This window comes from Bufo gargarizans, chromosome 5 (genome assembly GCF_014858855.1).
Source record: "Bufo gargarizans isolate SCDJY-AF-19 chromosome 5, ASM1485885v1, whole genome shotgun sequence".
Classification (NCBI taxonomy): domain Eukaryota; kingdom Metazoa; phylum Chordata; class Amphibia; order Anura; family Bufonidae; genus Bufo; species Bufo gargarizans.
Genome location: NC_058084.1, coordinates 333,053,549 through 333,074,196, shown reverse-complemented (window position 1 = coordinate 333,074,196; position 20,648 = coordinate 333,053,549). Strand labels below are relative to the sequence as shown.

The window sequence follows — 20,648 nt, the reverse complement described above, 5'->3', positions numbered from 1 at the left end:
GAGACATCAGATTCACTAGTGGGCGTTCCTTCTCCCTGGCTGTAGCGCTGTCCAATCGCAGCGCAGGGAGAAGGAACGCCCACTAGTGAAGCTGATGTCTCCTCCCATCGCTCCGATAGTAATCAGCAGCATGTGGAGCAGGAGAGGAGACAGTAATGGAGCACTGCAGGCGAACGGAGCGGCGCCCAGGACTAATGGTGAGTGCTGGGGCATCGCTGGGCGCCGCTCTGTGTGGAAATAATCCTATCATTGGTGGCGCAGTGCGCCCGCCCCTCCTCCGCCCCTCTCTTCTCATTGCCGCCCCTCCTCCGCCCCTCTCTTCTCATTGCCCCCCCTCCTCCGTCCCTCTCTTCTCATTGGTGGCAGCTGCAGCAGCACAGGGGGGAGGGAGGACAGCTTCCTTCTCCCCGTGCTGCTGAGAGAGAACATGAGCGCGCCGATAGCAGCGCGCTCATGTTCAGAGATACTAGACTGCGCAGAAGCGCAGCCCAGTATCGAAAAAACGGAAATCCCGGTATCGTATCGTTACCGGGACAAAAGTATCGATTGGGTATCGAAATTTCGATACCCGCAACAACCCTACACTGTACTATTGATTAATATGTTTGTTAAAAAGTTAGGTACGCTTTAAGGATTTACCAAGTATTGTTTCTACCTTTTGATCTAATTGTGTTTTTGTTCATTGATCAGTTATGCTGGAAGGAAGTTTTGAAGATGTAGAGAAACGCCTGTCAGACTTGGAGGAACTATGTGAACAGTGTGAATTTCAGCGGTTCCAGCATATGCAGTACAGACAGTTAGAAAACTACAAGAAAATGAAAAGGTTGGTGTCAATCTATATATATATATAAAAAAGGACATATGTATGTTCCGCGATCACTCAAAAACGCAACCATTGATTTCAACTAAACTTAGTATACACATCCCTTGCTACCTGGAAAGAACTCTTGTGAGTGTCACAGCTCTCTCTAGCATGTACTGTTCCTGAGATATTACCAAAAAATGCAAATATGGCACATCACATCAGGGGGCAGGTAGGGTGTCTATTCAGGCCACCCTCAAAAGATGGATTTAAAATCCACGCCCCTAGGTCCCACTAAGTCACACCCCCAATCTGGTTATGCCACGCCCCCTCCCACTTTACAGCCGAGAGGGATTGAAAAAATGAAGGTAAAAATCTACTTCTGTCAGCTGCAGGGGTGAGAGGGACGGTGACTTTCTCCCTGCAGCTCACGCTCAGACAGCACAGTGCTGCTGTCTTAGAGTGAGCGGTTCAAAAGGACATTCTTGTGTAAGATATTCCCAAAAAATGCATTAGCCAATAAAAGCCTGGTCACATGTCCCTTATCAGCCAATAGAAGCTCACAGGTCCTTAGTCTCCACATACACACAGTTTTACACTAGGTTTCCATAACAACCCAGCCATTTTTCTTCACTGCTGTAGGTCAGCTTTAAAGGGGCAGGGAGCTGTGGATGACGTTATTAAGAGAGCGGAGTGCTATGGAGGTCACAGTTCAGGGGCAGATAGGGTGGCCATTCAGGCAACCCTTAAAAGACAGACTTAAAACCCCCCGCCCCCAGGTCCCTCTAAGCCACGCCACCTCCCTGTCACGAGGGTGTCAAGAACCACGCCTGACTCCGTTATACCCGGGGTCAGGAAGTCGCAGCGGTTGGCTGCGCGCTCTATGTAGTAAGATAGGGCTGTTTCTTCATGGTAGCTTTCTGGGTTTGCTTTGCAACCCTTTTTGGCTCACTCAGGGATCCGTAGCTCCTTCTCCTCAGCTGTTCCTTGTCCAGCACTCCCAACCTCCTTATATTTCCCTCTCACACTTCTCTGGTTGCCAGATATAGAGCTTCCTGCCTGGACTTCTATACTGACCCACTGGAGCTGTGTTGCTGCGTTCTCTGGTTGTTGATCCAGAACGTTTCCCTCCAGATCCCTGTTGGACCTTTGTGGTCTGCTGTTGTCGCCCACCTGGGTTTATGTTTGTCTGTATTGTCTGTCCTCTCCTTGGTGTTTTCCACTTAGTGTCAGTGGTGCGGACTAGCGATCCCACCGGCCCGTTCACTACCTAGGGCTCATTTTAGGGAAAGCCAGGGTTTAGGCACGTGATCGCCGCACGGGTGAGGAACCCGTCTAGGGACGTCAGGTGCCAGCCGCAAGGTGAGTCAGGGGTCACCACCTTTCCCTCTCCCTTGGGCAGGGCTTTCCCTTTTCCCTCCCTGTGCGTGACGCCGGTCATTACACTCCCTCTCTGCAGCTGACGGGGATTGAAAAAATTAAGGTAAAAATCAACTTCTGTCAGCTGCAGGGGATTGAGGTAGGGTGACTTTCTCCCTGCAGCTCATGCTCAGACAGCACAGTGCTGCTGTCTGAGAGTGAGCTGTTCAAAAGAACATCCCTGTGTCTGTCCAGGCCCTGCGCTGGACGGAGGACAGGGAGTCTTAAAGCCGGACTGTCCGGCCTAAAACCGGACCTCTGACCACCCTAGGGGCAGGCTGCTGTGAAGGTCACTGTTAAGGGAGCGGCCTGCTGTGTAGGTCACTGATAAGGGGGCGGGCACTGTGGACGTCTCTCTGTTAAGGGGACAGGGAACTGTGGAGGTCACAGTTAAGGGGACGGTCCGCTATAAAGGTCAGTGTTAAAGGGTGGGGTGCTGTAGAGCTCACTGTTAAGGGGGATACTGTTAAAATCTTTTAATGACCTACACAAGCATTAAATTAAATGGATGAAATATACCCGTGCAAAGCTGGGTCCCTCTGCTAGTATTTTATATACAGGGGAAGATTTGTCAAGCCCCTTGTGGCAAAGTAGTGGTTCCAGAAAGCTGAATATTTTTGCACCAAGCCCTGGTTTTCTGCAAACCTTTGTAACTTTTTGCCATCTTTTATAAAAGGGTTGGCGAGAGGCCTGCACAGCGCAACTAATTTTAAATGTGTCCATCTCCTAGCTGGCATAGATTTCAGATTCTGGCCCACAGACCTGCTGAGAAGTGCTAATAAGCCATAAGGCGTGCACCCCACTCCATCACTAAGCAGATCAAAACTGGCATTAGAAACGCCAGTCTTGATAAATCTGCCCCACCGAATTTAAAGTATATGTCATTTAGTGTGACAAGATTACCATGGCTCCTTGACTCGATCATGTCACATTCTTAGGCCTCATGCACACGGCTGTTTTGGTCCGCATCCGAGCCGCCGTTTTGGCAGCTCGGATGCGGACCTATTCACTTCAATGGGGCCGCAAATAATGCAGACAGCACTCTGTGTGCTGTCCACATCCGTTGCTCTGTTCCGTGGACCGCTAAAAAAATATAACATGTCCTATTCTTGTCCGCGCTTTCCGGACAAGAATAGGCATTTATATTAAAGGCTGTCCGTGCCAATCCGCAAATTGCAGAACGCGCACGAACCCCATCCGTGTTTTGTGGTTCCGCGATTTGCGGACTGCAAAACACACCACGGTTGTGTACATGAGGCCGTATGCTGTGAAAGCAGCTTCTTATGCACACTTATGGCCTGATTAAGTTGGGCTGTCCTTTGTACATTACTTTGAGGTTCCGAGAATTATTTTCTGCATTGCCATAGCTCCATGGAAGCTGTTTTGGTTGTCACTCCCTTATCAGCTATATCTATTAGTAACAGTGGTTTTACACACTTTGATAATGCATACAGTTCCTGATTATAAAGGAAGCATGTGATGCATCTTTTTATGTAGAAATTATTTAATGCATGGAGAAATCTCATCATTGTGTGAACTATAACTTATGGCAATAACTAAGGCAAAACGCTCACGAATCCATCGCGGGATTGCAGATAACCAACCATGACTTTTTTTGATCTTATGATCCAAGTATTTAGTACTTCTGAAGATTTGTGGTTGCAGTTTTGACTATATACAGCAGTAGTCCGTGAGTCTTCACACATTGAGACAATTGTTATTGACTTGAATTTAGTTGGGAAAAACAACAACAAAAAAATATATATTGTAAGAAGGTACAAGGAATCATTTTAGATGATGGGTACGTGTCACCGAGGTTCCTGACCTCGGTGGAATAAGAGACATTTTTTATGTGTCAGCAGCAGTTGCTGTTTGACACCTAGTATCTTAGTATGGCTGTAATAGCTGATCCGGGACGGCTCTTACTGGGAGTAGTCAAAGTGCTGGGTGGGTGACTACTCCCCATGTTCCAGGCCGGGTTTTGCCAGGCATAAAAACCAGCCAGCACTGCCAGGTGGGGGAGGATTACCTCCGTCTGACAGTGGAGCTCAGGAGGTCTGTGTGCTGTGATCTAAGGGCTGTGTTGGGATCCGCAACTTGAGCCGGGCTGGAGGGCTCAGACCCCTGTGAGGGCGAACGGGCCGCCTAACGCCGGTCTGTGGACGTGACAAAGCAGAACTTCCAACAGGGTGTGAAGTAAAACCCAGGAGAAAAGGTGACTGTTTTTTGTATATGAACTTTTCATGTATGTGAACTTGCGTTTTTGTTTTGCTTTCACGTGTGAATAAACACTGATGTTTTGGACCAAGAACTTGCACTTTGCCTCTGTGCTGCACCCGCTAATCCTAACTACCAGAGCGAATCCCCACAATATATATATATATATATATATATATATATTACGCACTTACAATGCTGCAGCTGTGATGTAATGTTTTGGCTGCAGTGATGATCAGTGCAAGGCAGAAAGGGAAGCTGAATGTGAGTCGGGACATTTCTGGATCGTAAGGAAACCACCAGTCCACCAGCTATTAAGCCCTTCCCAACCACCGCCATATATGCACAGGGGAAGACAGCTCTTTAAAGTTGGCGCCTGTTAGCAGGCACATAGTCTTTTGGGTTTCTAAATTTTTAAACAACAGACACTCCGGGATAATGTCTGCAATTGGTGATAGCGCCGATCGCAGACACCTAACCTTTTAGATGCCATTGTCAAATGTGACCACAGCATTTGACAGCAGGAAACCCAGGAGTGCTGCGCTCCTGTGTCCTGAACAGCTCCCCGCATGGCGATTTGGTGAAGTCGTTCACTGTATTAGATAGCATGGGTGTCTCTGAAGAAACCCATGAATGCAAGGCTTCTTGGGGAAAATAGTAAGTCTGCAATGAATTGCAAAGATGCATTGAATGTAAGGGAGAAGCTATCTAATAATTGCTTCTTATAGTCACCTAGGATGATCTAAAAATCTCCCTCCTGTCACCAGATCATCTGTATTAAGGCAGGCACATAGCCTGGTAGGGGTGATTCTGCAGGTTAAAATAATACCTTCCTCCTCATTGTTGGCGCTACGGTTGTTGATAAAAATCGTATCTTTTGCTGCAGGCAATTTTGCACCAGGAGGCAGGCTTTTTCAGTAGGAGCACGGCTATGTGAAGTCTAAACACCCCCCTCCCCTTGATTGACCGCTCTAGAGTATGACTTGGTCTAGCGCTGTGAAGCAAGGGGAGGGGGGTGCTCGTACTGAAACAGCCTGCCTTATGGTGCTCTAAATTGCCTGTCAGCAAAGGAATAATACAAAGTACAATTTTATCAACAACCATGGTGCTGACAGTGAGGAGGAAGGTATTATTTTTAAACTAGGATAACCCCTACCACGCTATGTGCCTGCTGAAAAACTATATATAAATGTGTAATCCCTGCAATCATATGGAGCTGTGGAATGAAGGGAACAGGTCAGTTAGGAAGTGCCGTAAAAGCAAAAACCATAAAACTGGCAGAATTATTATTATTTTTTATTTTTTTTCCAGTTCCACCGCATTAGGATTTTGTCCAACTTCCCATGACATTTTATGCAGTATTAAATGGTGCCATCAGAAAGTACGACTAGCTCTCATACGGCTATATGAACGAAAGAGTCTGGAAAGGCAGGGAGTAAAAAAACTGCACGCAAAATATGGAAAATCCTCCGGGGCTGAAAGAGTTAAAGAGGACCCTCAGCAAGATCATCCCTATTAACCACATTGCTTGCCAAGTAAAAAGCATAAATTTCTTATGTAGATCACTTACGCAGTTCACCTGCAGTTAACGTTTGTATCATTATGCAGATGAGGTGTTAAGTACACCGAGCGGCAGGCTACGACGCAGTGTCTCAATTGCCACTCCCCATGATTGACGGGGCCAGACATCTTGCCTGGCCCTGTAATCCCATGCCTGCCGCCTGATTCACAGTGTCTGTACAGGCACAATCGTTATCTGTGCTCCTGGGGAAGCCAAAGCAGATATACTGCACGGCGCAGGCACAGGATTACTATCCGAATTGCAGTTGAAACATTTCGTTAGAGCTAAGGTGCCCCCGAAGATCCGTCTGCATAAAAGCTTTTTCTGATCTAAGTTTTCACTTTGTGAAAACTCATTTCCGACAGTATATTCTAACACAGAAGCGTTCCCATGGTGATGGGGACGCTTCTAGTTAGAATACACTGCAAACTTGGTACAAGACTGCCCCCTGCTGCCTGGCACCACCCGATCTCTTACAGGGGGATATGATAGCACAATTAACCTCTTCAGGTGCGGCACCTCAAGGGGTTAATTGTACTATCATATTCTCCTGTAAGAGATCAGGGCTGCCAGGCAGCAGGGGGCAGACCCCCCCCCTCCCCAGTTTGAATATTGTTGGTGGCACAGTGTGTGCCCATGCCCCCCCCCCTTCCTCCCTCTATAGTTAAAAATCGTTGGTGGCACAGTGTGTGCCCATGCCCCCCCCCCTTCCTCCCTCTATAGTTAAAAATCGTTGGTGGCACAGTGTGTGCCCATCGCCCCCCCCCTTCCTCCCTCTATAGTTAAAAATCGTTGGTGGCACAATGTGTGCCCATGGCCCCCCCCCTTCCTCCCTCTATAGTTAAAAATCGTTGGTGGCACAGTGTGTGCCCATCGCCCCCCCCCTTCCTCCCTCTATAGTTAAAAATCATACTTACCTGCTTGCTGCTGCGATGTCTGTGAACGGCCGGGAGCTCCTCCTACTGGTAAGTGACAGTTCTTTAGCAATGCACCGCACAGACCTTTCACTTACCAGTAGGTGGAGCTCCCGGCCGGTCACAGACATCGCAGCAGCAGGCAGGTAAGTATGAATCTTCTACAATTGTACTATTGCTAAGTAACCATGGCAACCAGGGATGCAGTAGCTTCCTGGTTGCCATGGTTACCGATCGGAGCCCCAGCGATTAAACTGGGACTCCGATCGGAACTCCGCTGCCACCAATGATGGGGGGGGGGGGGAGATGGAGGGGGGCGATGGTGGGCGCACACTGTGCCACCAACGATTTTTAACTATAGAGGGAGGAAGGGGGGGGGGGGCGATGGGCACACACTGTGCCACCAACGATTTTTAACTATAGAGGGAGGAAGGGGGGGGGGGCGATGGGCACACACTGTGTCACCAACGATTTTTAACTATAGAGGGAGGAAGGGGGGGGGGGGCGATGGGCACACACTGTGCCACCAACGATATTCAAACTGGGGAGGGGGGGGTCTGCCCCCTGCTGCCTGGCAGCCCTGATCTCTTACAGGAGAATATGATAGTACAATTAACCCCTTTAGGTGCCGCACCTGAAGAGGTTAATTGTGCTATCATATCCCCCTGTAAGAGATCGGGTGGTGCCAGGCAGCAGGGGGCAGTCTTGTACCAAGTTTGCAGTGTATTCTAACCTGAAGCGTCCCCATCACCATGGGAACGCCTCTGTGTTAGAATATACTGTCGGAAATGAGTTTCACGAAGTAGCTCATATCCGACAGTATATTCTAACGTAGAGGCGTTCCCATGGTGATGGGGACGCTTCAAGTTATGTTCGGGTGTCCGCCTGGCCGTGCGGAGGCAAGCGGATCCGTCCAGACTTATAATGTAAGTCAATGGGGACGGATCCGTTTGAAGATGACACACTGTGGCTCAATTTTCAAACGGATCCGTCCCCCATTGACTTTCAATGTAAAGTCTGGACGGATCCGTCTGAGGCTACTTTCACACTTTGTTTTAACAATATAATGCAGACGGATCCGCTCTGAACGGAGCCACCGTCTGCATTATGAACACAAGTGTGAAAGTAAAGGGACTCCTGACTTTACATTGAAAGTTAATGGGGACGGATCCGTTTGCAATTGCACCATATTGTGTCAACTTCAAACGGATCCGTCCCCATTGACTTGCATTGTAATTCAGGACGGATCCGTTTGGCTCCGCACGGCCAGGCGGACGCCAAAACGACTTTTTTTTCATGTCCGTGGATCCTCCAAAAATCAAGGAAGACCCACGGACGAAAAAACGGTCACGGATCACGGACCCACGGACCCCGTTTTTGCGGACCGTGAAAAAAAACGGTCGTGTGCATGAGGCCTTAAAAACATGATACAGATATTCACTAAAAGTTGTGTTTATTCATAAAGCATACAGCTTCAAGATTGGCCCAACCTTTTCTTCCTTATGTGCCTGTAGCTGTGTGAACATATACAACATACGAAGAATAGTAACCATTACTGAAGAGAATGAGCCTGTCCAAGCTGTTTTAGTAATGGGTGCTTTCAGTGTAATAAAGCGCAAGCACAGAGATTCTCAAATGTTCATCCTCCCCCAAACTGGTTACCTACTAATTTCTTCCTAACCTTAAAGACAGGAGATTGAGATGCTTTTTAATTTATGATAAAATTAGACTCCATTTGCCCGTTTTTAGTACAGAACACTTGTGCTTTGTGGACAGAATTAGAACTGCGCCAACTGCGGAGAGGCAGGAAGTGAGATCATTCCTCCCTCCGCTGCTCTTTGTCATGTCTTTGTTCTGCAAGTGAAATATGCAGGATAATCCCTAAAGCACGTTGGCTTTTTTGTTCAACTTTGGATGCTTTTCTCTGCTTGTTGCGCTGCATTTGAATGTAGTTTTCTTCATTAAAGCAGATCGCTACACCAGCACATTTATTTTCCAGCTCTGATGACAGATGTACGGGAAACCACACAGTCAACTCACATTTCCTTAATTAATGTACCTCTATTTTGGAATTAATGTAATTCAGTTTTGCTGTGTGTTTTTTTTCTCTTTGCTGAAATAAAACGCTCCATAAACGCGTGTATTTTTGCAAAAACTGTATGCGTGTTTTTTTGTTTTTTTTTGCCACACTAAAAACACAGCGACTTGTGACAGAGCCCTGATTGAAAAATAGGTTCCTTACAAATGACGAAACTCCTTGCTGTACGGATATTTCCGGCACCAGCAGTATCGGTGTGCTGCCTGTGTCATTCACACTGTGCTTATGAAAAGCAGGGAGCAGGGGAAAGTCTAACTCATGTTAAGACTTTTTTTAGAGAATAAAATGTCTTGTACAGGCGTTATTGTAACCTTTGATTGCCATCTTATGTTGTTCAACTACAAGTCACGTTGTAGCCCTAACCACCAAACAGGGAAGTGGTTCAAAGAGCTTCTGTTTAGAAGGGGCTGTCTGTGCATTACATGGACAGTCTAATGTTTTCAGTGTCTGTGTAGTGCTTAAAGGGAACCTGTCACCAGTTTTATGGTGTCCTAACTAAGGGCAACATAAATAAGTGACTGATTCTCTTAGCAAAATGCTGGGTCACTTTCTTTAATTGACCCAGTCAATCTGCCAACATCTTGTATTGAAAAGCTCCAGCTGATAATGATGAGTCATGAATATTTATGAGCTCCTGACTCTCCCTGCCTACCTGCTGCTGATTGACAGTTTTTTTCCATATGAATCAGCAGCAGGTGGGCAGGGGAGTGGCTATATCTCAGAATTAAAAAAACGCTGAACTCACTGACATCACGCTGGACTCATTAGCATGTGGCATCTTTGTGTGTATATTATGAGGTAACCATCTGTCACACCAGTAAGTGAATACATCTAATGTACTTTTTTAGTAGTTAATGATTGTATATAATTAGATTATAATCAAATATCCACATGACAGGTTCCCTTTTAAACAGGTTCTCCAGTAATGATTTAAAATGGCTGCTAGCGACGCATCCTAGAAAGTGGATAGGACAGGTTTTGTCCAGCTGGATAGGCAAGGGGCTTCGCAACACATGCAGTACAGTGGTGAGTGTTCTTGTCGGGCTGCTTCTCCGTGACTTGGCACGTGGGATGTCTCTGTTCTACAATAGATACTAATGACTCAGTCCTATTTCTCATGCATGGCATTGGGGGACACAGCACCATGGGGTATATGCCCAGCTGCCACTAGGAGGCTGACACTAGAAACAAAAAAAGTGTTGGCTCCACCCAGGTGGGCTATACCCCTCTGCCAGAGCCGAGAGAGATCAGTCTAGTTCTAGTGTCCGTAGGAGGCAGACATGACCTGCTATCTTTTTTCGCAAGTCATCCTGCAAATTTTTTATTTTTGTTTTTTTATTTTGTTTTCTCTTTTTTTTTTTTTCTCTGCAGGTTTCGGCCTGCTGCAGGGGTGGCTCCATCGTGTTCCACTTTAGTTGCCCCCCTGCGGGCACGTACTCAGGTACCTGGCAACCACCCAGTCCCCACTTGAAACTGCTTCCGCAGTGGAATTCTGGTAGACCCACGGCTCCCGTGTTGAGTCCGCTGAGGGGGTGGTCATTGCTGCACCTGAAGACATCGGAAGGTAAGTAGGGATCCGGATCCATTGCGGGGACCCTATAGTTCCCTTCCCCCTCCCTCCTCCCCCCCCCCTCCTTCTCCCCCCCCTCCCATGGCCTCTTAGTGCCTGAGGCATTTTTGCTTCGGTGGCCCTTCCTCCCTATCTTCCCCCACCTCCAGGGGGTCATTTTGGGGCCAGGGTGTCTGCAAGGAGGCCCATGTCTTCTGGGTCCGGCACTGGGGGCACAATTAAGAAGCGTTTCCTCACCTCTAGGGGTCTTTTTGGGTGCTTCCTGGCACGGGCGCAGTCTTTCCCTTGGCGCTGTGTCCCTCCCGCTCCGCGGCTTCTTCCGGATGCCACCGCGATCGCCCATTTCCGGCCGCACAATCTAATTTAGGCCCCGGCTTTTCGGCCGACTAGGACGCAGGTCACGTGGGGCGGAGCTTTCTATCCGCCCACTCCTGGCTTCCCGGGCTCTCTCATTCACACTCCCATCCATGGGTGGAGCCCTGGGAGGCGCTTGGCTTTTCCTCCAACCCTGTCTCTGCGCGGGCCTTTGCAGGGGGCGTTCCTTTCTGCCGGCTCTTTCCTTCTCCTGCAGTGCCTCACCCGTTCGCCATCTTGCTGCTCTGCTACTGCGATCGGCTTTCTCTGTCGGGGACACAGCACCATTGGGTCTGGTAGGTAGCCTTTTTGGCTGACTCTTTTTCATTGCAGGCTCCATCATAGCCCTATCCCTCCATCCTGTCTTCTTCTGGTCAGGACCCCACTCCCCCTGCCGCGATTTCTACCCATTATGCTTGTTCACTGTGTAATAGGAAGTTACCATGCGGCCAGTCTAACTCCCTCTGCGAACAGTGTCTCAACCCCAGATCCGCCCCTGCGGGCCCCTCCGTGTCGGTCCTTCCGGAATGGGCTGCTACCCTGTCCCAAGCCATAGGGAACCTTGCCAGCCTCTCCCAATCCCTGGCGCAGTCTCTGGACAGTTTGCCTGCCAAGATTGCGGACGCCTCTAGCAGGGACTCCCCTGCTGGGGACGTCCGTTCTCGCTCTGGCACGCGATCCCGCAAGCGACCTCGTACGGTCTCGGCCGGGTCCCACTCTTCCTCAGCTTCCCCGGATCATTCCCCGGATAAGTCTGAGACGGGCAAGATTTCTTCTTCAGCCGCTTCCGCCGCTCCTGGGGACTCCTCTGCTTCTGACTCTGATGTCTGCGACCATACAGGATCTCATTAAAGCCGTCCGGGACGCGCTCCATGTGCAGGACGATCCTTCTTCCTCCTCCCATGAGTCGGTGTCCTTCCGCCGTTCTAGACGGTCCACTGTGGTTTTCCCGAATCACAAGGATCTTGACGCACTTCTGGCTAAGGAGTGGCGTCACCCTGATCGGCGCCTTCACCTTACCAAGGCCTCGGATGTCCCTTATCCTTTTTCTGAGGAATCCGTCAACCTCTGGACGGTTCCTTCTCAGGTAGACCCTCAGATGGCTCGCCTGGCGAAGGCAACTACCCTTCCCCTGGCTGACGCGGCTTCCTTGTCGGATCCCGCTGACAAACGGGTCGACTCCTTGGCCAAGTCAGTGTTCGTGGCAGCGGGTGCCGCCATCCGTCCTGCGTTTGCCGCTTCCTGGGTGGCCAAGGCCTGCGCTATCTGGGCAAAACAGCTTATCCGAGCTTTACCTCCAGACTCAGTCCAGGGGGAACTGTCAGTACTTGCCTCTCAAATCTACCAGGCATCCAAGTTTCTTTGCGATGCCTCCATGGAATCGGCTCGCCGCTCCGGCCGTGCGGCCGCTAACTCTGTGGCCATTCGCCGCACCATCTGGCTTCGTTCTTGGGCGGCGGATTCCGCCTCCAAGAAGGCTCTAATTTCCCTTCCCTTCCTCGGTGGGAAGCTTTTTGGGAAGCGTTTGGAGGAGCTCATCTCTGAGGCCACTGGCAGGAAGAGTTCTCTTCATCCCCAGAACCAGCCTCGCTGCCGCCGCTTTCCTGGGTGCAGTCCTTTCGTTCCTTTCGGGCTCCTCCCGGCCGATCAGAAAAGAAGTCCACCAGGCCTTACTTTAAGGCCAAGCCCTCCTGGCATGCTAAGCCCAAACCTGCTCGCCCCCAGTCCACGAAGCCACCTTCCGCATGACTCGGCTCCGGTCAAGGTGGGGCGTCTGCTCGCCTTTCAGAATATCTGGCAAGCAAGTGTGGAGGACGCTTGGGTTCTGGAGGTGGTTTCCTTCGGATACAAGATCGAATTTTCCGGTCTTCCGTCGGGACTGTTCTTCCTGACATCGCCTCCCAGGTCCCCCGCCAGGGCAGACAAGTTTTTTCGGGCCATTCGTTACCGTCGCTCTCTAGGGGTCATAGTTCCGGTATCAGAACGCTTTCAGGGTTTCTACTCGAACCTGTTCACGGTTCCCAAGAAGGACGGTTCGCTCCACCCTATCCTAGACCTGAAGGGCACTCAATCACTTCGTCCGTGTCATGTCATTTCTGCATGGAATCCATCCGGGCGGTGATCGCCTCCATGGAGGCGGACGAGTTCCTGTCGTCCATAGACATTCAGAACGCTTATCTGCACGTCGCCATTACCCCCTCCCATCAAAAGTTCCTTCGCTTCGCGGTAGGTTCTCTTCATTTTCAGTTCGTGGCCCTGCGCTTTGGCCTGGCCTCCTGTCCCGAGGGTTTTCACAAAGGTGCTAGCGCCTTTCGTGGCCCTTCTCCGTGCATGGGCATTGGTGCCTTACCTGGAAGACCTTCTGATCCGGGCGCCGTCACTGGAGGACAACTTGTCCAGCCTACGCATCACCCTCTCGGCTTTTGCCCAATTCGGGTGGCTCATCAACCACTCCAAGTCCTCCTCGTCCCATGCCGGAGGATGCCTTTTCTGGGCATGATCTTCGACACTCACCTAGGGCGGGTGTTCCTTCCCCCACAGAAGATTGCCTCTCTTCAGGCGGGGGTGACTCGTCTCCAGCGACCCGTCCCCTCTAACCATCAGGATGTGTATGCTTGTCCTGGGCAGGATGGTGGCCTCTTTCGAGGCCATTCCCTATTCCCAATTCCACTCCCGGGACCTTCAGTTGTTCATCCTATCCAGGTGGGACAAGTCCACGGCAGGCCTCGATCGCCGGACCCATCTCCCTCCCAAGCTTTGCTAGGATCTCTCCTGGTGGCTGAATCCTCGGACGGTGTCCCTGGGCCGGTCCTTAATTCCCCCCAGTTAGTGGGTGATCACCACGGATGCCAGTCTCTCGGGTTGGGGGGCGGTCTTTGAGTCCCTCACTGTCCATGGTCTTTGGTCTGTTCAGGAGTCTTCCCTGCAGATCAACGTTCTCGAACTCAGGGCAATTTTCCTGGCACCATCTCACTGGTTCAGACGGACAGTTCCACCGCTGTGGCCTATCTGAACCACCAAGGGGGCACCAGGAGTGTGATGGCCCTTCAGGAAGCCTCCCGCATCCTGCTGTGGGCGGAGAAACACGGTTCGGTCCTCTCCGCCGTACACATTCCCGGGGTCGACAATTGGGTGGCAGACTTCCTCAGTCGTCAGCTCGTCGACCCGGGCGACACCCAGAAGTGTTCCTCCAACTTTGTCACCGTTGGGGAACTCCGGACGTGGATCTCTTCGCGTCGCGCCTCAACCGCAGGCTCCCGTGCTATGTGGCACGGTCCAGGGACCCTCAAGCTCTCGCAGTCGACGCCCTAGTTCTGCCTTGGTCTCAGTTCGGCCTTCTGTATCTTTATTCCCCATTCCTCTCCTTCCCCGAGTGCTCAAGCGTCTCAAGGCAGCCAGTGTTCTGGCGATCCTGGTGGCTCTGGATTGGCCCCGCAGGGCGTGGTACGCAAATCTGGTGTTTCTGCTTGCAGACGTTCCGTGGCGACTTCCTCTGCGCCACGATCTACTTTCCCAGGGCCCTCTGTTCCACCCGAATTTACCTCAGCTTGGTTTGACGGCGTGGCTGTTGAGACCGCGGTTCTGAAGTCCCGTGGTCTCTCAGACTCGGTCATCCAGACGATGCTTCACGCTCGCAAGCCCCAGTCGGCCCGCATTTACTATCGGACCTGGACCCGAGCGTATTTTGCCTGGTGCGAATCCGGGCGTTTTCGCCCTCTCAGTTTCTCCGTCCCTAACATTCTGGCCTTCCTTCAGGCCAGTTTTGAGAAGGGTCTTCGTCTGGCTTCTCTCAGGGGGCAGATTTCGGCCCCCTCGGTCCTCTTCCAGCGTCCTGTGGCCTTCGCGGGCCCAGGTTAGGACTTTTCTCCAGGGTGTTGCTCGCGAGCCCCTCCCTTTCGCTTTCCGGTGGAGCCATGGGACCTGAATCTCGTCCTCGACGCCCTCCAGTCATCGCCCTTCGAGGACTTGGCAGAGATCTGTCGTTTGTCTCGTTTAAGGTGGCTTTCCTTGTGGCAGTCACCTCCATCCGCCGGGTTTCCGAACTTGTGGCGCTTTCTTGCCGTTCGCCTTTCCTGGTGTTCCATCAGGACAAGGTGGTTTTGCGTCCTGTTCCCTCCTTTCTCCCGAAGGTGGTCTCCTCGTTTCATATTAATGAGGAAATCGTCCTTCCTTCTTTCTGCCCTAATCCTTCTCACCCTAGGGAGAAATCCCTCCATTGCCTGGATGTGGTTCGGGCTCTTCGCCTGTATCTTCGCCTCACGGAGCCCTTCCGTCGTTCGGACTCTTTTTGTGGTCCCGGCGGGCCCTCGTAAGGGTTTGCCTGCCTCCAAGGCCACCATTTCTCGCTGGGTTCGGTCGGCCATCAAGGAGGCCTATGTCGCGAAGGGCCGGGCTCCCCCTTCCAGGTTGACCGCACATTCGACTAGGGCGGTTGGGGCTTCCTGGGCGGTGCGTCATCAGGCGTCGGCTTCCCAGGTCAGCCGGGCCGCCACCTGGGCATCAGTTCACACTTTTTCTAAGTTCTTCCATATTCATTCCTTGGCCTCTGCTGATTCCAGTCTGGGGCGTAAGGTTCTGCAAGCAGCTGTGCTTTAGATTGGTGGCATGGCGCTTTTTTCTTCCCTCCCTCGGGGACTGCTTTTGGACGTCCCATGGTGCTGTGTCCCCCAATGCCATGCACGAGAAAATTTGATTTTTTTTTTTACTCCCCGTAAAATCCTTTTCTAGTAGTAGGCATTGGGGGACACAGATCCCACCCTTCTTGAGTTTCTTCTTGTTTGAGGTCCCGGCGTTTGCCTGGTTGGTTGTCGGGTTTCCCCAGTTGAAGACTTGTTGGCTTTCAGTTTTTCTTTTTTGGTTCAGGTGTGACGTTCCTACTGCTTTTGTACCGACTGATCTCTCTCGGCTCTGGCAGAGGGGTATAGCCCACCTGGGTGGAGCCAACACTTTTTTTGTTTCTAGTGTCAGCTGGGCATATACCCCATGGTGCTGTGTCCCCCAATGCCTACTATGAGAAAATGATTTTACGGTGAGTACAATAAATCCAATTTTTGCAGTCATGGCTGGGCAGCCTGATAGGAATGGGAATCCTGTTCCCCTTCCTGCCAGGCTACTCTGCCATGATGGTATCCTTGCAACGACTGGTTTCTAGTGGTTTTAAATTGCTCCCAGAGAAATTCTTTAATTTCAGCTGTGGGATGTTCATCGCTTACTTCCAGATTCCATCACAAATTACAGCTGTTTGCTTGGGGTCCTAAGTCAGCTATAACAAACTCTAAATATCTGTGTAGCCACCTAAGGCTAGTTTCACACTAGCGTTCGGCTGTCCGCTCGTGAGCTCCGTTTGAAGGGGCTCACGAGCGGACCCGAACGCTTCCGTCCAGCCCTGATGCAGTCTGATTGATGCGGATCCGCTCAGACTGCATCAGTCTGGCGGCGTTCAGCCTCCGCTCCGCTCAGCAGGCGGACACCTGAACGCTGCTTGCAGCGTTCGGGTGTCCGCCTGGCCGTGCGGAGGCGTGCGGATCCGTCCAGACTTACAATGTAAGTCAATGGGGACGGATCCGTTTGAAGATGCCACAATATGGCTCAATCTTCAAACGGATCTGTCCCCCATTGACTTTCAATGTAAAAGTCTGGACTGATCCGCTCAGGCTAATTTCACACTTACCTTTTTTTTTTGCCAATATAATGCAGACGGATCCGTTCTGAACGGAGCCACCGTCTACATTAATATGATCGGATCCGTTCAGAACGGATCCGATCGAACGCTAGTGTGAAAGTAGCCTTAGCCTGCTAATTTAAAAAGGACCTGTCAGCTCTTCTGACATGACTGTTTGTTTGTTTGTTTTATTCCTACTAGAAATTTATAAATAAATTTACTACTTTGTGTTTCCAGTTGAGGTTGTGTTCCCACATTGTGACTCTGATTAGTGCTGACAATATCATACTGTGTAGGGGAAAAAAAACTCAACAACGGGAATAGTAACAACCAGTTAATAATTCATTTATACATTTCCAGGAGGAATAACATAGGAACAGGACAACACAAAGTTGTACAGGGAGATTCACTCGAAAGAGGCCCCAAATAAAGTAATAAAGTAATCTGAATCAAATTTTTACTTAACCCCTTAAGGACCGGGCTCATTTTCACCTTAAGGACCGGGCCATTTTTTGCAAATCTGACCAGTGTCACTTTAAGTGCTCATAACTTTCAAACGCTTTGACTTACCCAGGCCGTTCTGAGATTGTTTTTTCGTCACATATTGTACTTCATGACACTGCTAAAATTGGGTCAAAAAAGTTATTTTTTTTGCATAAAAAAATACATTTTTTACCAAAAATTTTGAAAAATTAGCAAATTTCAAAGTTTCAGTTTCTCTACTTGTGTAATACATAGTAATACCCCCAAAAATTGTGATGACTTTACATTCCCCATATGTCTACTTCATGTTTGTAGCATTTTGGGAATGATATTTTATTTTTTGGGGATGTTACAAGGCTTAGAAGTTTAGAAGCAAATTTTGAAATTTTTGAGAAATCTTCAAAATCCCACTTTTTATGGACCAGTTCAGGTTTGAAGTCATATTGTGAGGCTTAGATAATAGAAACCTCCCAAAAATGACCCCATTCTAGAAACTACACCCCTCAAGGTATTCAAAACTGTTTTTTCAAACTTTATTAACCCTTTAGGTGTTCCACAAGAGTTAATGGCAGATGGAGAAACAATTTTGAAATTTCTATTTTTTGGAAAATTTTCCAATATAATAAATTTTTTCCAGGAGTAAAATAAGGGTTAACTGCCAAACAACACTCAAAATGGGTTGCCCTGATTCTGTAGTTTGCAAAAACACCCCATATGTGGTCGTAAACTACTGTTTGGCCGAACGGTAGCACATAGAAGGAGGGGAACACCATATGGGTTTTGGAAGGCAGATTTTGCAGGACTGGTTTTGTTTATACCATGTCCCATTTGAAGCCCCCTGTTGCACCCCTAGAATAGAAATTTCAAAAAAGTGACTCCATCTAAGAAAGTACACCCCTCAAGGTATTCAAAACTGGGTTTACAAACTTTGTTAACCCTTTAGGTGTTCCACAAGAGTTAATGGCAGATGGAGAAACAATTATGAAATTTCAATTTTTTGGAAAATTTTCCAATATAATCAATTTTTTCTAGGAGTAAAACAAGGGTTAACTGCCAAACAACACTCAAAATGGGTTGCCCTGATTCTGTAGTTTACAAAAACACCCCATATGTGGTCGTAAACTACTGTTTGGCCGAACGGTAGCACATAGAAGGAGGGGAACACCATATGGGTTTTGGAAGGCAGATTTTGCAGGACTGGTTTTGTTTATACCATGTCCCATTTGAAGCCCCCTGTTGCACCCCTAGAATAGAAATTTCAAAAAAGTGACTCCATCTAAGAAAGTACACCCCTCAAGGTATTCAAAACTGGGTTTACAAACTTTGTTAACCCTTTAGGTGTTCCACAAGAGTTAATGGCAGATGGAGAAACAATTATGAAATTTCAATTTTTTGGAAAATTTTCCAATATAATCAATTTTTTCTAGGAGTAAAACAAGGGTTAACTGCCAAACAACACTCAAAATGGGTTGCCCTGATTCTGTAGTTTGCAGAAACACCCCATATGTGGTGGTAAACTACTATTTGGCTAAACGGCAGGACATAGAAGAAGGGGAACGCCATATGGTTTTTGGAAGGCAGATTTTGCTGGACTGGTTTATTTACACCATGTACCCTTTCAAGCCCCCTGATGCACCCCTAGAGTAGAAACTCCATAAAAGTGACCCCATCTAGGAAACTACGGGATAAGGTGGTTGTTGTTTTGGGACTATTTTTGGGGTAAATTTGATATTTGGTTGCTCTATATTACTCTTTTTTGAGGCAATGTAACAAAAAAATTAAAATCTAAAATTGTTTCTACATTCGCTATTTAGTTTTGTGGAACACCTAAAGGGTTAACATAGTTTGTAAAGTAACTTTTGAATACCTTGAGGGGTGTAGTTTCTTAGATGGGGTCACTTTTTTGGAGTTTCTAGTCTGGGCTACATCAGGGGGGGCTTCTAATGGGACATGGTGTCAAAAAAAAAACTGTCCATCAAAATCTGCCTTCCAGAAACCGTATGGCGTTCCCTTCGTTCTATGCCCTGCCGTGCGGCTATATAGCCATTTACGACCACATATGGGGTGTTTCTGCAAACGACAGAATCGGGGCAATAAATATTTAGTTTTGTTTGGCTGTTAACCCTTGCTTTATTACCGGCAAAATGGATTTAAATTGAAATTTTGCCCAAAAATAGGTGTTTTGGCACCGTTTTTATTTTATATTTTTAACACCGTTCATCCGAGGCGTTTGGTCAAAAGTTATTTTTATAGCGACGACTTTTACGCACGCGACGATGCCCAATATGTATGGCTCTCAGACTTTGGAGACACTAAGCAGGCATCCTAAAACTGCGGCCCTCCAGATGTTGTAAAACTACAATTCCCACCATGCCCTGCTGATGGCTGTAGGTTGTCTGGGCATGCTGGGAGTTATAGTTTTACAACATCTGGAGGGCCGCAGTTTGAGGATGCCTGCACTAAAACTAATATTTTTGGGGGAAAGAAAAATAGTTTTCGTGTCTCCAAAGTCTGAGAGCCATAGTGTTTTATGTTCTCTAGTGAACTGTTGGGGATTATAAAAATTTAGTACTCCATGGAAGTGTGATACTCCCTGAAGCAATCGATAACGCAGAGGCCCGGATGATCGGGGCACGTGTCGCACTGAGTGGTGGTGTCCTTCCGTATCCCCCTCCTGCGACACACTCTGCACTTTTTTTGGGTTCGTCCCTTCTTTCCAGTATGGGGGACCACACCTGGAAAGTGTTGGCCAGGGACGATCCGGGCGCCTCCAGTTCCCGAGGTACTCCGGCCTGCTCTTTCCCGGTCCGAAAAGATCAGGTCCTTGAGGACTGCCTCATAGAATTGGAGGAATGTCCCTGTGCTGCCAGCGCTTCGGGATAGTACAAAAGAGTTGTACATGGCAACCTGCACCAAGTAGACCGCAACTTTTTTGTACCATGCCCGGGTTTTGCGCATGGCGTTATATGGCGTGAGGACTTGATCCGAGAGATCAACTCCTCCCATATACCGATTGTAGTCGACGATACAATCGGGCTTGAGGACCGTTGCCGCGGTACCTCGCACAGGGACTGGGGTGGTGCCGTTACCGTGGATTGTGGACAGCATAAGGACATCCCTCTTGTCCTTATACCTGACCAGCAACAGGTTTCCACTGGTAAGTGCACGGGTCTCACCCCTGGGGATAGGTACCTGGAGGGGGTAGGCAGGGAGGCCGCGCTGATTTTTCCGCACGGTCCCACAAGCGAACGTAGATCTGGCGGCAAGGGACCTGAACAAGGGAATGCTGGTATAAAAGTTATCCACGTACAAGTGGTAACCATTATCCAGCAGTGGGTACATAAGGTCCCACACGAGTTTCCCGCTAACACCCAGAGTGGGGGGACATTCTGGGGGTTGAATACGGGAATCTCGCCCCTCGTACACACGAAATTTGTAAGTGTACCCTGAGGTACTCTCACAAATTTTGTATAGCTTCACGCCATACCTCGCTCGCTTTGTGGGAATATATTGGCGGAAACTGAGTCTCCCCTTGAACGCAATGAGCGACTCATCAACCGCGACCTCC

The 20,648-nt window shown here is 49.1% G+C and overlaps 1 protein-coding gene across 3 annotated transcripts in view; it reads left to right on the top strand.

Annotated features, from left to right (window-relative positions):
• DTNBP1 (dystrobrevin binding protein 1) overlaps nucleotides 1-20,648 on the top strand; it is a 134,622-nt gene that overhangs the window by 32,100 nt on the left and 81,874 nt on the right. For all 3 annotated transcript variants that reach the window (XM_044294241.1, XM_044294240.1, XM_044294242.1), the window contains exon 6: nucleotides 691-823. In XM_044294241.1, the coding sequence (XP_044150176.1) occupies nucleotides 691-823 (133 nt within the window). The remainder of the gene's footprint in view (nucleotides 1-690; nucleotides 824-20,648) is intronic.